At 37.6% G+C, this 21720-nt stretch overlaps 1 protein-coding gene across 3 annotated transcripts in view; it reads left to right on the forward strand.

Moving 5' to 3' along the window:
- tmem259 (transmembrane protein 259) overlaps positions 1–21720 on the forward strand; it is a 55914-nt gene that overhangs the window by 12344 nt on the left and 21850 nt on the right. For 2 of the 3 annotated variants that reach the window (XM_043721020.1, XM_043721022.1), the window contains exons 2-6: positions 4898–5149; positions 9405–9582; positions 12551–12661; positions 15936–16058; positions 20557–20657. In XM_043721020.1, coding sequence (XP_043576955.1) covers positions 4898–5149; positions 9405–9582; positions 12551–12661; positions 15936–16058; positions 20557–20657 — 765 coding nt within the window. The remainder of the gene's footprint in view (positions 1–4897; positions 5150–9404; positions 9583–12550; positions 12662–15935; positions 16059–20556; positions 20658–21720) is intronic. The other variant, XM_043721021.1, reaches the window with a different exon arrangement.

Consider the following 21720-nt stretch of genomic DNA (forward strand, 5'->3'; position numbering starts at 1 on the left):
TGTGAGGCGCATTAAGACATTTTTTCTATGTTAAAGACACTGTATAATTGCAAGTTGTTTTTCACTACTTCCAGTGCCTGCAGTATTTTTGCTTTCTGTTCACTTCGACTCTTAGGAGTACAAGGAAAATATTGCACTCAAATTACAAGAGACAAAAATAGGTATAAAATTAGGCAAGATGTCTGTGGGAGAGAAGGGTGTGTGCTGTTACAGCATTATTAGCAAAAGTTTTTCAGCAGTGTCAAAAGACTGTTAAGGATGGTATAGGACAGTGACAGGTTGCTGAAAGGAAGTTCAAGCTAATTGTCAGTTTAAGAAACAAATGCTAAACATCCTAGGGTGATATCCTTATTAATGTTGAAATAGATAAGTAATATAATTTTGGATAATTTAGGATATCTCAAATTTAATGAGTGTTTAGGTCCAGATGAGTGATCGTTTTAATATAATTGTCTATTTTGTGCTGTGATTATTCCCATTGTGACAATAATATGCCTTTGAGAGATTTGTTCTGTGCTTTTTCTCTTGCTCTGCTCATGAAGGCAATCTCATTCAGTCAAATATTTGTTGCTTGTAAGATTGAATATTTCTATTTGGCTGGTCAGCTGGCCTATTATGTAGACTGATGCCGGCAATGTAGGTTCAATTCCCATACCAGCTGAGGTTACCATTAAGGGTTCTCCTTCTCAACCTTCCCTCAGCTGAGGCATGGTGACCCACAAGTTAAACCACCACCAGTCACATTTCTCCCTCTCATGAGAGAGCGACCCTTGGTAAAACTATGGTGACTTTACCTTCTATTCCTATTGTTGAAATAAGTTTCATGATACACTGTCATAATATCTAATTGTAGATTTGAAATTAAATGTTATGGCATCTTTAAGTACGTTTTACAAAGAAGTGGGCTTGATTCCAAGACAGGAAAAAGTGCCTGAACATAAATAACATGGTATCCTCCTCCTCCTCTTGTAAAAGAAAGCTCACATGACATTATACTGTGTTTCACATCCACCAATTTTCTGTTCCTCCACTCTATAAATGGTCATACAAATTACTATATAAATGTTCTACAAATAACTAAAAAGTTAGGGTAGTAAGTGGGGATCTCAAATGCTGATTGCAATTTATAACATTTCAATAGGGTGCATTAACATAATCAATTTTGTGATTCATGACCTTTTGTTTGGTCTGCAGTGGTGCTGCTGAAACATTACTTCCCTTTTAAGGAAACATTATAGGAAGTGAATAAATTCCACCATGGATACATAGATAGTTTCAATGAAATTGTAAATATTTTCCAACTACAAAGGATTGTAAGAGCCTTGGCATTCTGGAGATGTACAGCACAGAAACAGACTCTTCGGTCCAACTTGTCCATGCTGATCAGATATCCTAAATTAATCTATTCCCATTTGTCAGCACTTGGCCCATGTCCCTCTAAACCTATCCTATTCATATACCCATCCAGATGCCTTTTAAATGTTGTAGTTATACCAGCTTCCACCACTTCCTCTGGCAGCTCATTCCATACACGCACCATCCTTGCATGAAAAAGTTACCCCTTAAGTCCCCTTTAAATCTTTCCCCTCTCACCCTAAACCTTTGCCGTCTAGTTCTAGACTGCTGCAACACGGGGAAAAAAATCCTGTCTGTTTACCCTATCCGTGCCCCTCATGATTTTATAAACCTCTATAAGGTTACTCCTCAGCCTCCGATGCTCCAGGGTAAACAGCCCCAGCCTATTCAGGCTCTTCTTAGCTCAAACCCTCCAACCCTGGCAACATCCTTGTAAATCTTTTCCGAACTTATATGTTCTGTTTGTTGAGTTTTGGCTTTTAAATTGGTGACTTATGCAGGGGAAGGAATCTTTTAATGAGTTGAACGTAATTTATTAGCACTTCGAAAAGAAAACCCATTGGAGACCACCAATTGCCAGTATTATCTTAATGTATAATAGAAAAACCTCAGATTAATTTTCATGTCACAAAAAATTATTGAATTGAAACAAGAACTCCTGGGGCCCATTAATGAACACTGAAAAATTAAATGTTTACTTTAAGATTCAATGTGGTGGAAGTAGGTAATTATGTAAGAAAGTGTTGACTTCCTCCAGTTTTCTCTTAACTATTTCTTCCTTCTGTGCTATTCAATACATATTTTCTTATGAATGGAATTCTGCTGAAATGTGCCCATCCTGTTCAGGTTAAGCGTGCACTGACATTCTTTTTTATCCTCCTGGAAAGTGCATGTTTGATCATAAACATGTCTATGAATTTTACTGGGTTTTTTTAAGATCTACTTCCTGTTTCTGTAGTCTTGCCAAAAACCGATGCATTTTTGAAAATTGAGCACAGTGTCCTATTGTAATTGTGCAGTGTTCAAATGGGCATATTGTGATCTAACTTGGCTTGACCCTTTGAGTGTTCCAGTGCTGAGATGATGCCAGATATATTGTCCACAGGGCAAACAGCTGTCTCCCTAAAACAGCTAATTTAACTTGAACTGTACTTTGAGGAATACACAATTTTGGTGGACACGTTTTATTTTGGAAACCACATTTGCATTTTCTGATACTCTTAAAACCTGCCTGAAAAATTGGTTCTGACTATGTTTATGCTCCTTTTAAATTTCTATTGAGAACCACTGGTGTCTGTTACAGGTTGTTGTTAGTGTTAAAATAGAAGGCCTAATCCAATTTTCTTTTCTGGAATATATCCAGTTGCAGATTTATGGAACTTATTAATCAGGATAAATTCCTTAAGTTTCCTTGTTTTCAGTTATTCCTGTTAGTGATGACAACACTGAGTAATTTTATATTATTTTTCAAGCTGGAACTTAGATTTTGCAGTAAGCTTACAATTTCTTCATGCTCTAAAATTCTGTTTCTGATTCTGTTTTTCTCTTTCATTAAAACAGACTGATAATATTGATTTTGTTTATCAGTGTACCCAGTTGAATTCATATTTGAGCGACTGGAACAGCTTGATGTTCAACAGACATTGTGTCTGAAACTATATATCATGTTATTGACAATATGCAAATTAGCAGGTGGGTACTTCCACTGGTGACGGATAGTTACCTAATATCTTGTTAGGTTCTAAGTCTTCATAGTCGTAATCTTTTGTTTACTTAATGTGAAGATTGCAATTTTCTTTTTCCCTCTTGAGTTGAAGATGTTAATGTTGGGTCCATTAGAACCACAAAAGGAGTAGTTGCAAGATCTGGCACTTACAGTTGATGTATCTTGGGCTTTCAAATAGATGCTAATTCATAGGTTGTTAGGTAATTTCTTTTGCAGATCCTGGAATGAGTCCATTAGTTTTGGCATTAAGCGTAGCAACGTCTGCGATTGTACCTTTCTGTGCATCTTTGCTAAAACTTGTTCTCAAACTGACTCTCTTGATAGAGCTAGCTGGGTAGTACTAAATGAACCGGAATGCAGGTCTTAAATTAAGCAGCATTAGTAAAAATCTGTCTACTGCATTAATATTTGTCAATCCTATTTGAAGAGAGTTCTCGAATGCACTGCTCATAGCTGTGGTACTGCAGCGGCTCACATTAATTTTGTATAGGAACCCTCCCAGCTGGAGGCTGGACTAGAATTGAACCTGTGCCTTTAAGTTGAAAGAGTTGTTGTCTACATCTGCATTCTTTCCATTCCATTGGAAGATTGCAGATGTATCCCTGAATGTCACATGTCCATCATCCTGCACTGTTTATCTATGCTTCTTAGTTGAGGTTTGCCATCCTGGTTCATTTAGTGTTATCTAGCTTTGGCAATATGTTCCATTTGAGAACACTTCGGTTTCATAAAGGTAGTCAGAAAGATTTTATTTATTGAAGTGAAATTTAAAAAAAAATTGATCTTGAACTGAGAGAGAGTCTGTCAAGACGTATTTGCTACCTATATTTAATTAACCTAATTTTCCTTGGGGACTTGCAGTTGTTTGAATCACCCACAAGGGTGTTATGTAGGAAATCTTATGATTCAGCTGCAACAGCAATGAAAAGCCACGTATATCTTGTTCATGTGATCCTTGGATGTTGTTTTTCCGTTACTTGGATGTTGTCTTTCCATAACTTTGCTGGTCTTGATTAACTTGTTTGTAAAACTCAGGAAAGGTAGTTCTGCCCAACATCATGGTGTGTTGCCATTGTGTGTCACATTCTATAGCCACTGCCGATATTGAAGGGACTAGGTATTGAGTCTAATTATCACAGGGCTGATGGAATGTGTAACCTGTTTATTCCAAATGGTGTTGAGGAATGCAGCATAAAGGCTAGTGCTAAATATTTTTTCATCCCCCTCAAATCGGTAGATTATGGAAGGGTTTTATGTGGCCAGCAGGTGCAGTACACATTGCAAATTACCTGGCCTTCAATCTTGCTTCAATCCATTATGGTAATATGATGTGTTCAATGATTCTTCTAGTTCATAATAACTTCCAGGAGGGGGTTGGTTGGCTCAGTTGGCTGATTGCAATGCCGAATGAAACCACCAGCCCGAGTTCACTTCCCACACTGGTGAAATCACTGTGAAGGTCCCACCTTCTCAAATTGCTTTCGTGACACATGGGTTAAACTCAACATGTGTTATCTCATAGTCTGGGACTATGGCAACTTTATTTTAGTTAACATTCAGGGTATTAATCATGGGTACTTTGCAATGTTCATTTGGATTTTAGTCTTAACTGAGATGATCAGTATTATGAAATATTATTCTGCAGGAATTCCTGTTCTGAAATGTAACGTGAAATAGATTTTGCACCCCTGACACAGAACCATAATGTTTTGGTCGTGTGGTATATATAGATAAGTTTTCTAACCCTACCCTATTCCCCCAAAAAACTGTGCTTGCTTTTCAAAGGAATTTTAATTAAGTAATTTTCTTTTCCAGGCTCTCTTTGTTCTTTTTATTTTGGCCTACATTCATATTGCCTTTTCTCGCTCTCCAATTAATTGCCTGGAGCATGTCCGTGAAAAATGGCCAAGAGATGGGATCCTCCGTGTAGAAATCCAACGCAATTCTAGTCGTGCCCCCATTTTCCTTCAGTTCTACGAATCAGAAAACTTTGCTGGTATGGTAAAGGAACCAACAGAAGATGAAGAGGAACTGTCAGTAGAAATGTTTGACAATAGTTCTATACAGGTGAGATTACAGTGCCAAGGCAGGCACAATAAATACAAAATTGTTCATTTAGATTCAGTTTTAGATGAAAACATCTTTTTGAAGTTCTCGTGTTTTAAAAATGTAATTTAAGTTTATGTGCTGCAGCTTTGCAGTGACTCTGGAATTAAACAGGGAGGTGCAAAGAAAGATTTTTCATATTTAAAGATAAGTGGGGATATAGTAAAGTAAACCTTTTTCCACAGTAATGTCAACAGTTATAGATGCATACAAATTACTACAAATTTGTAAGTATATGAATGCTTTTCTTGAGGTTCCATAATGCATCTTTGATACAAAGGCTTGGAAACCTCTGAAGTTATTCAGTGTGTGGAGACCTACTTATTTGAATTCAGTTTATGGATAGTTGCTGTGTATGCAGTTTCCACAGGGTGAGAAAAATGTAGTAAAAACCAAGGATATTTAAAAATACTACTTTTTTCACTTGATTTGCTGATTCTCGAGCACCCTAGCCCACAGTAGCTTTCTTGCACCTTCATTCATTGTAAGTTAAATAAGGAAATGGAACAGTAATATGTCCCAGCAGTGCAAACGTTCCACTGATGGAGATTTTGAAATATGGAGCGGCAAATTTAGTGAAATGTACAGATGAAAGGAAGTGAACCAATAGATGTGTATGGAGTGCATGCATAGAAAATAAGTCTTCTCTGAGGCTGTTGTCAGAATAGACAAAAATGCATAAGTCCAGTTTTTAAACAACTGATTGCACCTGTTCGATTTCTATTTGGTAGTAGCAGTTTTGGATAAATATTGCACTTTACAAAATTTACCATATTCAGGGTTGAGATAATCTGGATGTGAGGAAATCTGATACACATTCTAATGCAGGATGAGGAATTTATTGTCAGGAATTTATACTTGTTAAGTGTTTGTGCCATTAAAACTTGGGGAAAAGATCACTCTAAAATACCACTTGTGTAACATACTCCATCCATCCTCCATTTTCTGCCATTGCTGTGCAGTCACCATCACCAGTATTTCATCCTGGTGTTAATAGTACCAAATGCCACTTATTTTTCACTGTTGAAGTAGGAAAATTTTGTACGTACAGTATTGTATTTATTGAGATGTGACTAATAAAACTGTCTCTACATGCTATTGTATTATATCATTGTATTATACCCGCTATAAAGAGGTGAAGTAAATTTGCTTGGCTTAATTTGGCATTGGGGTTATTGCTGACTACCTACTGTGTCATCAGCACAGTACTTTAAATGGAAAGCAGAAAAAATGTGAACTTGCTTGATTTTATTGAAGATAATTATTTATATAATTCCAGATGAAGTATAATTTTAAGGGCTGTAATATTTTAGTTTGTGCATCCATATTTACAAGGTAAATGTCGCATGTAATTTGAGACTATTTGAACCTATCTAAACTATATAGGTTACTACTTTATTTTGAGGGCAGCTCACAGTTTGGTTTACAAGCTGGGTCTGAATGTGTTTCAGTCTCCAACCAGTTTATTTTTTCAAATCTTCAGTTTATTCCCAGAACTAGGACCAAACTACATGGTTCTGAATATTAATTTAGTGGCTGCCATGCCTGTGTGCATGTAACTATACTTGTATATTTGTGTACATGTCCATCAATGTGTTTGTGTGTACAAATTTCTGGGTTGAAACGAACATGAAAAATAGTTCATTTTAATGATTGCCAGGTTAAGTATAAAGGAAACATGTGCATAATAGCCCCTTCCAAACTTGCATCATCTCGTATACTTAACTTCAGTCCACCTTTAATAATTTGTTTATCCACTCTACTCCTCTCCTTTGGAACCCTTTTCCTCCTTACTTAAAAGCTTCCTTGAAATCATTGCCCACATTTTAACAGTTTTGATTTCCCCCTTTTCTGTAGCTCAGTTAGATATGGGTAAGCCCTGAGAATCTATTATAATTGTATTAGTGAGCATTTAGAAAAGAATGGGATAATAAGTCCAGTCAGTATGTATTTGTTTATAAAAAGTAGCATTTTTGAAGAAATTACCATTTGGATATAGGAAATGTGTAGATATTGTGTGTTTGGATAATATTCCAAAGATTCTTTTAATATAAAATCAAATATATGATGTTAGTCAATAGAAAGCAGAATGGTTAGATATTTATTGATGGGCAAAAAAATTTGTTCGCGTTAATAGAGTTTGCTCAGTTTGCAGAGGGATTGCAGTTTATGATGACAAGTCATCAATTCAAAATTGTTGCTGTAAATTAGAAGAGAAAAATCTGATTTTTTTTTTCTTGGGCAGTTGTTGAACTGTGAAAGTTTTGCTGTAGGGAGGACCTTCCTCTAGCAAGGTGGATAATGGGGATCCATTGGATGTGATATATTTAGACTTCTAAAAAGCATTTGACAAGGTGTTGCATAAAAAACTGATCCAGACGGTTAGATCCCATGGGTTAAGAGTAGATATTGGCTTTGATAGAGGATCGGCTGTCTGACAGAAATAGAGGTTCAGGATAAATGTGTTCTTCTCTGGATGGTGAACTGTAACGAGTGGAATTTCACAGGTTTCTTGGACCTCAACTATTTGCAATCTACATAAATGATCTGTGAGCAGGGACAAAGTGTAATATAGCAAAATTCATGGATGATATTAATTTAAGTGGAAAAGCAGGCTGTGACGAGGAGACAGAGTTTACAGATGGACATTTCTTTGGCAAGGAAAATGGGCCAGAATATGGTAGGTGGAGTTTAATGTGGATAAGTGCGATTTAGTTTATTTTGGCTAGAAAAAAATAATGGGCAAATTGTTATTAACTTCAAAGTGTGTCAGTTCATAGGGATCTAGGCATCATAGTGCATGAATGGCAGAAAGTGGGTCTATAAGCGCAGCACGTAACAAAAGCAAATGGAATCCTGATATTTATTTCAAAATGACAGATTTGTAAAAATAAAGAAGTATTGTTACAGTTATATAAGGTGTTGGTGAGACCACATGTGGAGTATTGTGTCCAGTTTAGGCCTCCTTACTTGAAGGATTTGGTGTTATTGAACGCAATTCAGAAGAGTTTCACCACATTAATTTAAGGGAGGAAAGGGCTGCCGTACAAGGAGCAGTTGACTAGCTTGGGCTTGTGCACGCTGGAGTTCAGAAGGATGAGAGGGGATCTGATTGAGGTATATAAAATGCTGAAGAGCATTGATAATGTGGATGTTGAACAAATATCTTGAACAAAAGGTCATAGATTTAGAATGAGAGGAGGTAGGCTCAAATCTAAGATGAGCGGAAATTACTGTGAATCTGTGAAAACTCCCTGCCCCAAACTGCAATGGAGGCAGAATCAATCAACAAATTCAACAAAGAAATAGGTATGTTTCTGATGAAAAATAGAATAAAGGGCAAAAAAGTGTAGTTCAGACCAAGATAAAATCATTCATGATCTTATTAAATGGCACAACAGACTCGAAGGGATGAATTGCCTACTCCCACTCCTAAAACCCATGTTTCATGTTACTTAAAGCATTTTTGTGGGGAAAAACATATGGGATGGTGGGTTTGATTATTATGGCAAAGAGTTGGGATCAAATGTGACGGCCTAAATGGCTTCCTTCTAGTGTTAGTTTTGTTCACTGTTTTGTCCTCACTGTCTTTGAACCATAACCCAAGCATTTGAGGAACACTATAAAAATTGATGTTTGCTCTCAGGAGTACTGTAAGTCAGTTGTTAGAATGTTAGTCAATTGTAGGACTACCATTTCTCTTTGAAGATGCTGTTTGTTCTTGCATAGTGAAAAGCTCGGAACAAGCTTAAACTTCACAATAGGATTTCCTGCCTGCTTTTCGTGTCCTGGAAAAGGGACAGGCAGCAGTTATGAATTCTGCCAACAGCTAGGCAAGTCTTGACTGGCAGTCCAGATGTATTAAGTCCAAAAGCAACAAAGGAAAAGGTGAGAGAGGAGCTTCTGCAAGTGATCCATGGGTTGTAATAAAAACATGCTAGATTAATAAATATGAGAGTCAGTAAGTTATATTCAAGTTTTGCATATGCAGAAATGTGCTTATACCTGTGTCAATGTTGATGGTAAGTGCTGGAGCCCTCCTGATTCTTCGAAAGGTTATAGTTAATTCAGAAATTATGAAAGGTTCACCCAGCAGTGTTCATTTGTTTCCATGTTCAATACTGGCCAACCTGCTGTGCATTTTCAGCACTTGATTTTTTTTCCCAAAGAGAAAACGCATGCCTAACTTTTCTTACCTTTCTGCTCCTTTTCACAGTTTGAACTCGACATTGAACCCAAAGTGTTCTTAAAGCCCTCACTTGGAAACAAAGCAGAAGTTGTAACGCAGGTGGTACACAATGATAGCCAGGGGCTCTCATTCACTGAGGCACCTAGTAAAGGTATGCAGCCTCTGCAGGAAACAGTCTCCGAGTTTGAGATGCTAACAAGAGCAGGTAAAATTTTAGTGATATAAAAGCTCTACTTTTCTCCTTCTTGCCAACCTGCTTCCAACATCTTTCAAACTCTACACTTGGGTAGGACCCTTATTTGTTCATCTTAGAGATGTAGAATTGCTAATCATACTCCTAAACTTTGGTGAAATACTGCCTGAGTGATGATCATTATTCAAGCTAAGAAGAAAATTGCCTTGATTTAGAAGTTGAAATAATTTTTTGCTTTGAAAGAAAACGTACTGTGGAAATTTCTTAATCTTCAATAATAGCTAATGCAAAACTCATTGATTATTTGCCACAATTATACAGCTCTTCATAAGCTCTAAGTTTGCTGCTTTTGCTTCTGAATACTAACTCGCATCTAAATCTGGCTTTCAAATTTAAAAACTAAACATTGTTGTTTAATCTGTTAACACACAGCCTTTTTTCACTTGTATTTTTGTTATCACTACTCCTATGTAAATTGTTGACATTCTTACAAAACAAACTTACCTTTATTCCAGGCAGAGGGTAATACTACTTGCCACATATATTTGATTATGTTTTGGTTAAACCTGCTTTTTTAATTTTAGAAAAAATGGAAAGGTTGCCTTTATGGTATATAATAAGCTGTTTGTTAGAAGTTTATGATAAGCACTTATAAAGGTATTGCAAAATCATTGGAAAGAAACCTTCACTATGCTGGTGCCTTTTCTCCCTCCCTAAGGTGGGGGTATTGTTACAAATGCGTCTTGCCTTGGTTTTGGGACAAATGTAACTTGCCTGGTTACTGCAGGCCTATGGTTTCTGCTGCATGCAGTAGCAGCAGTGTTACAGAATACGCATGCTCCATTTAAGTTTTTTTTAAACTGAAGGACTTGACCATTTAAAGATAACAATCTTTAAGGCAGTATGTTTTGGAAAACGTCAAATCACCCGACCCCATTTGATGCCTTAAAAAAGAGGGGCCACTGACAGACAGAGACTCCTGGTAGAGGGGTCCACTGAACAAAACGAAAGGTAGAGGTGAAGGTGCAGTTATTAGCAGGCACTGGGCACTTTGGGCTCAGTGAAGCTTGGAGTACTATTGGGTGCAAATAAGAGTATTGGTCAGCATTCAGGAGAAACTCAGAGATGCATGGTGCAGTTGAGGTTCAGAAGAAACTGTCAAGAACTGTGAAATCATATGGGAGGAACACAGTATTACTTAGATTTTTGTTACTAATTACTGACCTCTGAATGAAGTTGGGTGTTTGATTATTTTTGTGAGGGATTTTTTTTTAAAAGAAAGTTAGAGTCCTGGAATAATGTTCTAATCTAGATGTGTCAGAGAAAGTAACTGCAAATCTCTTGGAGTGTCAACGGAAGATTATTTGTTTACAGTGTGGGATTTATGACACTGAGTAAACATTGAACGGTATTAACTTGCTTTTGGTTTAGGATAATCAAGCTCTGATTTAAGCTTAGGAGAATTCCAAAGTTTTTAAACTTTCACAGCACAACTGGGGAGAAGCAGTTAAGTCAGTCTTAGATTTGATATAGATTAGATTACATACCCTACAGTGTCGAAACAGGCCCTTCGGCCCAGCAAGTCCACGCTGACCCTCCGAAAAGTAACCCACCCAGACCCATTTCCCGCTGACTATTGCACCTAATACTATGGGCAGTTTAGCATGGCCAATTCACCTGACCTGCACATCTTTGGACTGTGGGAGGAAACTGGAGCACCCGGAGGAAACCCACGCAGACACGGGTGGAATGTGCAACCTTCACACAGACAGTTGCCCAAGGATGGAATCGAACCTGGGACCCTGGTGCTGTGTGGCAGCAGTGCTAACCACTGAGCCACCGTGCCGCCCTATGGGGTAAATTCTCTGAACTCAGAATGCTGTAAAGAGATGGGTTCGGGGAATAGATGAGACTTTGTTTTGTAATCTGATATACTTTCAACTGTGTTCAATTTTTAGATAGTTTGGCTTTTTTTTTCCTCTTTTGTTTGTGTGATAATCTTCTGTTTTTTGTGTGGAAAATATTCTGCACCCTTGTGTATTTCTGTTTCACTGAATGACCATCGTGTTAAACAAAATAAAGATTTGTCAAGCCAGACTTAATTTTGGGATCTGACTTGTTCAATAGTAGCATCAGTAGGGAATACAACACAGCAGAGCTTCCACTGTCAGGAATTACCATTTTAGATTAAGAATGAAAAATTCCCTCTGCAAGATAAATGATGCCTTCTTGACAGTCTTAACATTGTTAATGTGCCAGATGGGAGAGGATCACTTTGCCACTTTCTGTACTTCTGTTTTCTGATGTAAATGAGATTTGATGAAATCTACTCTGAATTGTCTGGTGATTTTGTGTTTTGGAAAAACTTAAATTGGGTGCCATTATCAGAACACCATTGTTTTCAGTGCTATTCATAGTTGTCACTGGAGTCATTAATGTAATGGAACTAGCATGCTATAGTTAATTTCATTTATTTTGAATAGGACTTCACTAGTCCTGTGGTACTTCCAAGTACCACTGATTTTGTTTTAAGGTTTGTATTAATCAGTGTTCTTCAATCTACCCTGGTTCCCACTCACTTTGCAGAAGGGTTCTATTTACATGGCAGAATCCACGAACTTGCTGTCAGAATATAGGAACCAGATGTAGCAACATCATTACTGGGACCTGTCTTCTAAAGTAGACATGAAATGTTAAGTAAATTTAGGAGATGAGAAAAGAAGAGATGAACAAAAGTCAACAAATTTATTTTAAAAATGCTCCGGTTTTGTGCTAATTAACTGCACGGTTGGAAAGTGGGAATTACCTTAACATTTGTTTTCCAGTTGTGCTTTTATATCTTGAAATGCTAACAGTGCATATTCCCAATTATAATTTTGCTTGTTGCCCCATATTATTCTCTATTGTATCTTATCCATTGGAAATAGTATTACCTGTCACTTTACTGATGTCTAATGCTCACTTTTTTTCCATTTTGTAGTTTGGCCACAAGAAGAGTATATTGTTGAATACTCACTGGAGTATGGATTTCTCCGTCTCTCTCAGAGTACCAGGCAACGTCTAAATATCCCAGTCATGGTAGTTACACTAGGTAAGAGGGAGAATGGGTATATAAACTGTGTTTAGAACTACAGGAAAGCACCTGCCTTGCTTATAAGTGATGGGTGTCTGAGTTGTCAATTCTGTTTCCATTGCAGCAGCATGTGTTGATTGCAAGAACTGCTTACATTTAGACTTCCAGCACAGACAAATGTTACTGCACACAGCTTATTCCGTAGAGCAGAATTAGAGGGAACGGAATGCACCTAATGAAAACATAACAGTGAAAGCTGGACAAAAACGAACAGAGAACATATGTCTCTTTCCTCCATTTCCCCATATTTTTCAGTGATCACTCCATGTTTTATATTTATAGTTCCTTATGATTCTGGTATGCTATTGGATAAGTTATTAGGTTCTGTACTTCTAAAACAAAAAACGTTGCATAGAAATTTTCAAATTGAAATATTACTACAGCTTTTGAGTCTTTTTAGATTAGATTACTTTACAGTGTGGAAACAGGCCCTTCAGCCCAACAAGTCCACACCGACCCGCCAAAGCGCAAACCACCCATACCCCTACATTTACCCCTTACCTAACACTACGGACAATTTAGCATGGCCAATTCACCTGACCTGCACGTCTTTGGACTGTGGGAGGAAACCAGAGCACCCGGAGGAAACCCACACAGATACGGGGAGAATGTGCAAACTCCACACAGTCAGTCGCCTGAGGCGGGAATTGAACCCGGGTCTCTGCTAACCACTGTGCCACCGTGCCGCCCACTACCACTTTTGAAGTGTCAGGTTCAAAATCACAATGAAATACATGCTTTCCCCAGACACTTTCATTTTTCACCTGACTGCAGTTTAGGTTTGCTATTTATCAACCAAAATGATCTCCCATGCATTTTTAAGAATTAAACTTGATAAATATAGTTTTTTTCATCCTTCTCAGGATATTTGGCATTTAGGAATGTGTTATCCTCAAGTCCTGCGATTTCCAAGCCCTAAAGTGATGCCTATGATGACTTCTGTATCTAGTGATCTCATTTGTAATCAGAAACTGACCAGATTTATTTTCATTCTCTGAGCTGATTTTTTTTGTTTGCCTTGATCCTACTGTCATTTGAGGCCAGATGTGTCTCTTGGGGAACTTTAGAACACTGGTTAGACAAAGACATGGTGTGCTGAAAGCTGTCCTGTTCTGTGTTTGCCTTGCCTCTTTAATCTTGTGCTTGTCACTCTTGAATGCAGCAGGCCTCTGTGTTTATTTTGATTTGTTTATAGGAAGAATCATGTTTTAAAATCAATTGTATTGTTTGAATTTGGCTTCATTCAGCGGCTATGGTGAGGTTTGAACTCCAGTTCCCAGATCATTGGCCTGAGGTGCTGGAATTATAGCCCAGTGACATTACCACTAAGTCACTATTTCCTCTAGCATCTAAGCCTCCTGGACATGATCTCTGCTGCACTGTCTGAGATCTGTCTCTTCTTTAATCCTAATCCAGACTTGTTTTTTTTTTGGGTCTTTTTATTCATTCATGGATTGTGGATGTTGCTATCTGAGCCAGAATATGTTACCCAGAATATAGTGGTGAGCACTCTTCTTGAGCTCATTTTTTTTTGTGTGGGGAATTGGGAAAATTCACCTTACAGTGGGAGCAACATGATTTTGAACCAGTGGCAGTGAAGGCACAGTGAAGTGATCTACTTCTCAGTCAAGATGGTGTGTAGCCTGAAAGGGAGCTCGCAGGTGGGGTTATTCCCATACTTGTGCTCCCATTGCCCTTCTATTTGATAAAGATCACAAGTTTGTAAGGTGCAAGCACTATTCCTGCAAGACCTCATCTTAAGCCTCAACTTGCTGAAACGAAGCCAAAGTATTTCATAAGTTGGTGATCAGGTAATTTGCTTAACGATTTTATTACGACTTGAATTTCGCATGTCTGCTTTAAAATAAATGAACATTGTTTTTGCTTTTGAAATTTTAGCCTAAACTTTCACTTAAGCTCTTCAGTTAGAGGTGTAAAGATTGAATTCTTCCTAGTGTTGCCTCTACTTTGAATTGTGGTCTAATTATTTGCCCCAATTTGAAACCTTGACTAAACAATTTTGGCAAGTGCTATATTAGAATTATATAGAATTTATAGCAACTAAATAGGCCATTTGGCCCAATCAGTTTCTATGTTTATGCCCATGTACTTCATCTAATCCTATATGCATCTATATCAATTTCTTTCTCTCTCGTGTTATCTAGCTTCCACCAAAAATCATCAGTGCTGTTCACATCAATTATTACGTGTAGCAAAGTTTCTCCTGATTTCCTCATTAGATTTATTTATTGATGTCTTTTATATTTATGATTATGTACCTGTACAAGTGGGAGCAACTTCTATTATTCTCTGTTCTATCTGACCAAATCCCTCCATAATTTCAAAGGCATTATAATTTTAATAATTCTAGGTCACCCCCTTAGCCTTCTCTATGTGAAAGAGTCCCAGCATGCTGGGGATAACTAAGTAGTCATAATTAAAATGTGGAGAAAGTGAGACCTGCTGATCAGTCAAAACGTGTGGCACTGGAAAAGCACAGCCGGTCAGGCTACATCCGAGGAGCAGCAGAGTCGATGTTTTGAGCATAATGCCTGATGAAGAGCTTGTGCCTGAAATGTTGTTTTTCCAGCTCCAAATTATGCTGCCTGACCAGCTGTGCTTTTCCAGCGCCACACTTTTTGATCATAATTAGAATGTGGCTGTTTTATCAATCTATGTTCATTTAATGGTCTTCACCACATGATGAGTTGGTCATTCATAGAATAACCTTTACATCTTCTGGCTGCTTGTGGGAGTATTATGCACTTTTGAGATTTGTTCACTATTGCACAAGAGTTATTCCAGTCTTTTACAAGTTCATTGAAAGTCCATTCAGAATGCAATAATTTCCAGTCAAAACGTTTTAATGGTGTAGTGTTGCTGTTAACCAGTATCTTGAAGAGAACATTGAAGCCTGATTTCATTATTAAATGGTTCTTCTCTGATTGCAAGGGTGCTTTTTACATGAAAGGCAAATATATATCATTTAAGCAGTTTTGCATTTTAAAGGGCATTCACTTCTTTTCCTCCTTTCATGCAGATCATTGTTCCATGAGAATACTTGGGTAATAATCCAAGATTTGCTCTTAAATAGAGTGAAAAGTTCTCTTACACACTGTCAAAAAGAACATATCTTGATAGTGAGAAATGTTGTTCGTGCTTTTGACGCAGCACATGAATTGTGACCAGAATTTACAAATAGCTAATTTACATTATGCAATTTTGTTCACAGATCCAACGAAAGATCTTTGCTTTGGGGATGGATTTAGCCGATTTCTTTTGGATGAATTTTTAGGCTATGATGATATATTGATGTCCAGTGTGAAAGCATTGGCTGAAAATGAAGAAAACAAAGGTGAGTTCAATTAACACCACAACAATGGCTGACTAGTCTCAGCTAGCATTTAAACCAATCAACTGTACCTTTATACTTTGGATTTAGTCTTCTGTTCTGCAAAAAAAACCATTAGTTAGCATGCATTATCTAAAACAAAAGGAAGCGTCAATTTTTTAAAGTTATTGCCTTCAGTAATATGTCAATATAGGTATTTTACTAATATACTTTGCTTTGGTGACTTTTAAGAGCAGATGGCTCTTAAGTAAACAATTTAAAGGAAAACAGGAGGATACCATTCAGCCCTTTGGGAATTTCACAATTCTGTTAAATCACAGCTGATGTATATTTTAACTCTATCCATCACTTCTGTTTCAAAGTTGTAAACTACTCACCAAAAAAAAAATTTATCGATGTAAGTTTGGGGAATCAGTTCAAATTTCCATTATATTTTGTGAAAAACCATTTTTTGACATCACCTCTGAGTGGCTCAACTCCTACGGCTGTCCACCCTTAATCTGAACTCTTATTGGAGAAGATAAGGGATAACTATCAAATCCTTGACAAACATATGAACAGCAATGGACTGTTAAACCCTTGGTCCATCTGACTGTTTCACACAGTTGTGATACCGTCGATTCTATCAAAACCTTATGATTATCTGAGAAACAGGAAATATGAGTAAGAAACAGGTAAAAGCTCAGACCAAAATGGAGAGGGGAAGGAATATTGAAAATTCTTGCCTCGTGCATGCAGATGATTTAAAAAAAAGGGTCTGGAAGATCACTGGCCCTGAATTCATTGTAGGACATACCTACCTTAAGTTGTAATGTCTTCCTCAACCAGATTCAGGCCCATTTCTTGTTTGAAGAAATTCAGTAAATCAGCGTGAGCCATGCAAAACAACAACCTTGTTTGAGGTCCACTACTCCCTGGTGCAAGAAACATCATTTGATGTGGAACCTAGATGACACCTTTCTGCAACTTCGAATTCTGAACCTGGTTCTTTTCCAACCTTATTGTTGCCAAACTGTCAACTGGAACACAATCTATTCCATTCATTTTTTTAAAAAAAATCATTCTTGTGATGTGGGCATCACTGGCTAGGCCCGTATTTGTTTTCAATCCCTATTTACCCCTGGAGAAAGTGGTGGCACCTTGAACTACTGCATTTCTTGGAGTGTATGGGCATCCACTGTGCTATTAGGAAAGGAGTTCCAGGATTTTGTCCCATTGATAGTGGAGGAATGGAAATATTGTTTGGAGTCAAGATAGTGTGTGGTTTGAGGGGAACTTGCAGCTGGTGCTGTAACCATGCATTTGCTGTCCTTGTCCTTCTAGACTGTAGAGGTTGCAGCTTTGGAATGTGCTTTTGGTGGAATTTTTCAGTTACTGCAGTGGTCCTTGTAGATGGTCCACACTGCTGCCTCTGTGCATTGGTGATGAAAAGGGAGAATGTTGTGGTGGTGAATGGGGTGCCAATCAAGCCAGGTACTTTGTCCTGCATGGTGTTAAGCTTCTAAGTTGTCCTCCTGTACACCCACCCTGAGAGTGGAAAGAGTCATCTCTTTGGCGAGGGAGCAATGATGATAGCAGTTCAATTTCTGGTCAGTGTAACTCCCAGCATGTTGACATTAGAAATATATAAATAGTAATGCCATGGACAATGGTTAGGCCTAAGTCTTATAAAGTGTAGTCAGATCATTAATAAGTCTACACATCTGTAAAGCATAGTTGTAACTCTCAGCATATCTTGATAACTGAAATGTTTTATACTGAGAATTAGTCTCTTCGGTCTTCTTTGCACTTTGTCAAAAGCTGCAATGTAACATGCCATGTGAAGGCATCAAACTCAGACAGTATTTGAAGTGAGGCTTTACCAGGGTCTTGTAAGTTTCAAATTAGTATGTCTCCACTTATCAATGATCCTATAAATGCACCCAGCACTCTCTGTTCTAGCTTTCACTTCACTACATTGCTTTAGAAATCTAAGTGCATCCAGATTCCTTTAATTCTATGTCTGTTTAAATACTTTGCTTGATCAGTTATCACTGTTGGACATTTAACTTGTCCACGTGGATAACAGTGCACTTTCAAATTAAACAGCATACCAGTTACGAGCATGATCTCACAATAAATTAAGATCCAGTTGAAGAGACAAGCATCATTTACAATCCCAGTACCATAATGGCCTTCATAATTTCATAGTTTAGTGCTCTGGATGATCTATCTTTTAACTTGAGTTCCAAGTGATTTAATTTGACCATTATTAGTGATAGTGATCAAATATTTTATTCAGTAGAAGCAAGGCTCATTACACTATAGTATCTATATAGTAATTCACAAAGTGCAATGATGTGTTATATTGCTTGTTGTTCCCTGGAATAACAGAAGTTGCAATCTGCGCAAGTGTAACCATGCCAGCTAGTGTCACAGTATCATCATCCATACAGTATGAGAAATGGACACAGCTGGTTCTTTCCTTGGCTATGACTGTTAGAAGATCCCACACTCTTGGCCAAATTCTTCTGCAACCTTAGGGAATGCTTACTAGTACCTTTTAGACATCAAAGCCCATGGAGTCCAATTTAACCTAATTATAAATTTTTTATACCTGAATTAACCTATCCAGTAGAAAGTTGACATGTACTCCTTGTTGCCTACTTTGACCAGGTAATCTTGTTTAACCCTTGGTTATTTTCAATGCTTCTAAACTATTATCAGTGTTATTATGGCAGCACCGATGTACATTATTTACACAATAAAGGTGTAATGTCCATGATGGCGTAATGATTTCTGAGGTTTGCTCCCTTTTATAGCTTATCACTTCAATTGAGTTGTCTCGTGTGTGTTCAGATGAGAACATAGTTGCCTTTACTTGCTATTCTTATCTTATTTGTGCTTTTCTTTAGTTTACTTTTAGCCATATTATCCCTTGTCTCTGCTCCTGCCATCCTTCTGCTACTACTGTACTGTCATTTTTTTGATATTGCTTACACTCATAAGTCATAATAGTTTATTTGGTTAATACAAAAATGAACCACAGTATGTATATAAATATTCTTGGAGTTCAGGCTGTCGGTATTTTAACTATATTATGCACAGATTTGCAGTCTGTGCATCCAGATCATGAAGAAAAATTGTAAAGAACTGTGGTCCCAACAGTATTCCCTGCAGCCTGACTGGCTTCAAACAAATCCAAAGCCATATATAACAACTCTTTACCTGCATCCTGCCTGTCAGTTCCTAAAGCAACCCCATATTTCACTGATTCCTGAAAGTATAATCCTGTACAGATTTTTTGTTACATTACTTAATAAAAGCTTTGGAAGTTAGATTGTCTATTTGGTTTCCCTCATTCATAATCTTCATGAGAACATCAACTATACACTAATGTTTAAAGCATGAAACCTTTAATGAAACCTTTTTGGGTATCCCTAATATGTCCATTATTTACACAATAAAGGTGTAATGTCCATGATGGCGTAATGATTTGAGGTTTGCATTCAAGCATATTTTGCATCCCTAATGACTCTCTCAAAGGTATTTCCTATTACTGAAATCAAATTAATGGGCCTGACATTACCCATGGCTTATTGGCTTTTTAAAAGATAGGGACAAAAGTTAGCTACCTTATAGCCTACAACCCAGAGTGTAGTAGGTATTAAAATGCAACTGGGGTTGATGTAACATCTGTCCAATCTCTGAGGAGACTTGGGCAAATATAATTTGACTTAGTTGCTCTATTTCCAAATTCTTAATTCTATTTTAAAATATTATGTTAGTCTGATAATGAGTTTTACTATTAAAATCAATAAATTCTATTAGTTGAACATAGTCTTCAAGAGTGAGGACTGATGCAAATTGAACATTTCTTCTATATACCAACTCCTTTTGTAGCCTATCCTTGAACCTCCTTCTGAGGTCTACATAGCTTTGTGACAATTTTGACTCTTCACGTAACTGAAAATTGTTTTCCAAATTCTTTCATAGTTGTCTACACTCTATTAAATTTTTAACTGATCTGATTGCTGGTCTTATAATTGCTACTCAATAAGTTCATTCCTTAATTTCCTGTGCTTCAGGGAGCACAAACTCAGTCTGTAATATGTTTCAGAATTTAACTTTCTTCCCCCGAAACAGATATTCCTAAATTCAAAATATATCAGAATCGATTCAGTTCTTGATCTTTACTCTTGATGTATTCTGTTTAACTCTGTAATCGTTGGTATAATTTATAATTAATCATTGAAGGACTTATATATATTTGTTAATGGAAATTACCATACAAACAACTTTAGTTTGATATGTTGCCAGAACCACTTAAGCAACAGTAAGTGCAGCTCTACAGCTCAAACTCCTTATGTGAACTCCATTCAAAATACAGTAATTGACATTGTTGATGAGATATAAACAATTTATTGCAGGATTTTAGAAGCCATTTGAATTAAAATGTTACCATTTTGCTTCACGTGGCGATTGCATCTTAAATGTCACCAACGTTTTATTTTTCAACCAGGATTTTTGCGCAATGTAGTGTCTGGGGAACACTATCGTTTTGTTAGCATGTGGATGGCTAGAACCTCCTACCTGGCAGCCTTTGTCATCATGGTTATATTTGTAAGTATGTTAGTGAGCCATATTAATGTCTGTTATTCCTGCAGTTAACTTCCAGATGTACGGGTGAAAAAGCTTAACTTCTTTTCACTCCCAAGGGTACACTGTGAACTGAACGTGTCATCAGGAGACTTACTTTCTCTTTCTCCTCTGCCCCCACCAAAGAAAGTCCTTCAACCAACACCAGTTTGCATTCACAAAGTTCCATTATAATGGTCATACATCCCAAAGCACTTCACAACAGCATTGTTAAACACAATTTGAATGTCAAGCCACATGGGGTGACAATTGAGACAGATGATTAAAAAGATTAAGTTTTAAGAAGCATACAATCATAGAGTCATAGAGATGTACAGCATGGAAACAGACCCTTCCATCCAACTTGTCCATGCCTACCAGATATCCCAACCTAGTCTAGTCCCACCTGCCATCACGCAGCCCATAAGTCTCCAAACACTTCCTATTCATATACCCATCCAGATGCCTTTTAAATGCTGCAATTGTACTAGCTCAAAGTTTGGGAGAAGATTTGTAGCTCGGGTGCTCGTTGCTGTGGTTCTGTTCGCCGAGCTGGACGTTTTTGTTGCAAACGTTTCGTCCCCTGTCTAGGTGACATCCTCAGTGCTTGGGAGCCTCCTGTGAAGCGCTTCACAGGAGGCTCCCAAGCACTGAGGATGTCACCTAGACAGGGGACGAAACGTTTGCAACAAAAACTTCCAGCTCGGCGAACAGAACCATAACAGCATTGTACTAGCCTCCACTACTTCCTCTGGCAGCTCGTTCCACACAGATACCACCCTCTACATGAAAAAATTGCCCCTTAGGTCTTTTTTATATCTTTCCCCTCTCACCCTAAACTTATGCTCTCTAGTTCTGGACTCTCCTACCCCATGGAAAAGGAAGACTTTGTCTATTTATCCTATCCATGTCCCTCATGATTTTATAAAGCTCTATAAGGTCACTCCACTGCCTCCGACGCTCCAGGGAGAATAGCCCCAGCATATTCAACCTCTCCCTGTAGCTCAAATCCTCCAACCCTGGCAACATCCTTGCAAATCTTTTCTGA

Source organism: Chiloscyllium plagiosum, chromosome 31 (genome assembly GCF_004010195.1).
Source record: "Chiloscyllium plagiosum isolate BGI_BamShark_2017 chromosome 31, ASM401019v2, whole genome shotgun sequence".
Classification (NCBI taxonomy): Eukaryota; Metazoa; Chordata; class Chondrichthyes; order Orectolobiformes; family Hemiscylliidae; genus Chiloscyllium; species Chiloscyllium plagiosum.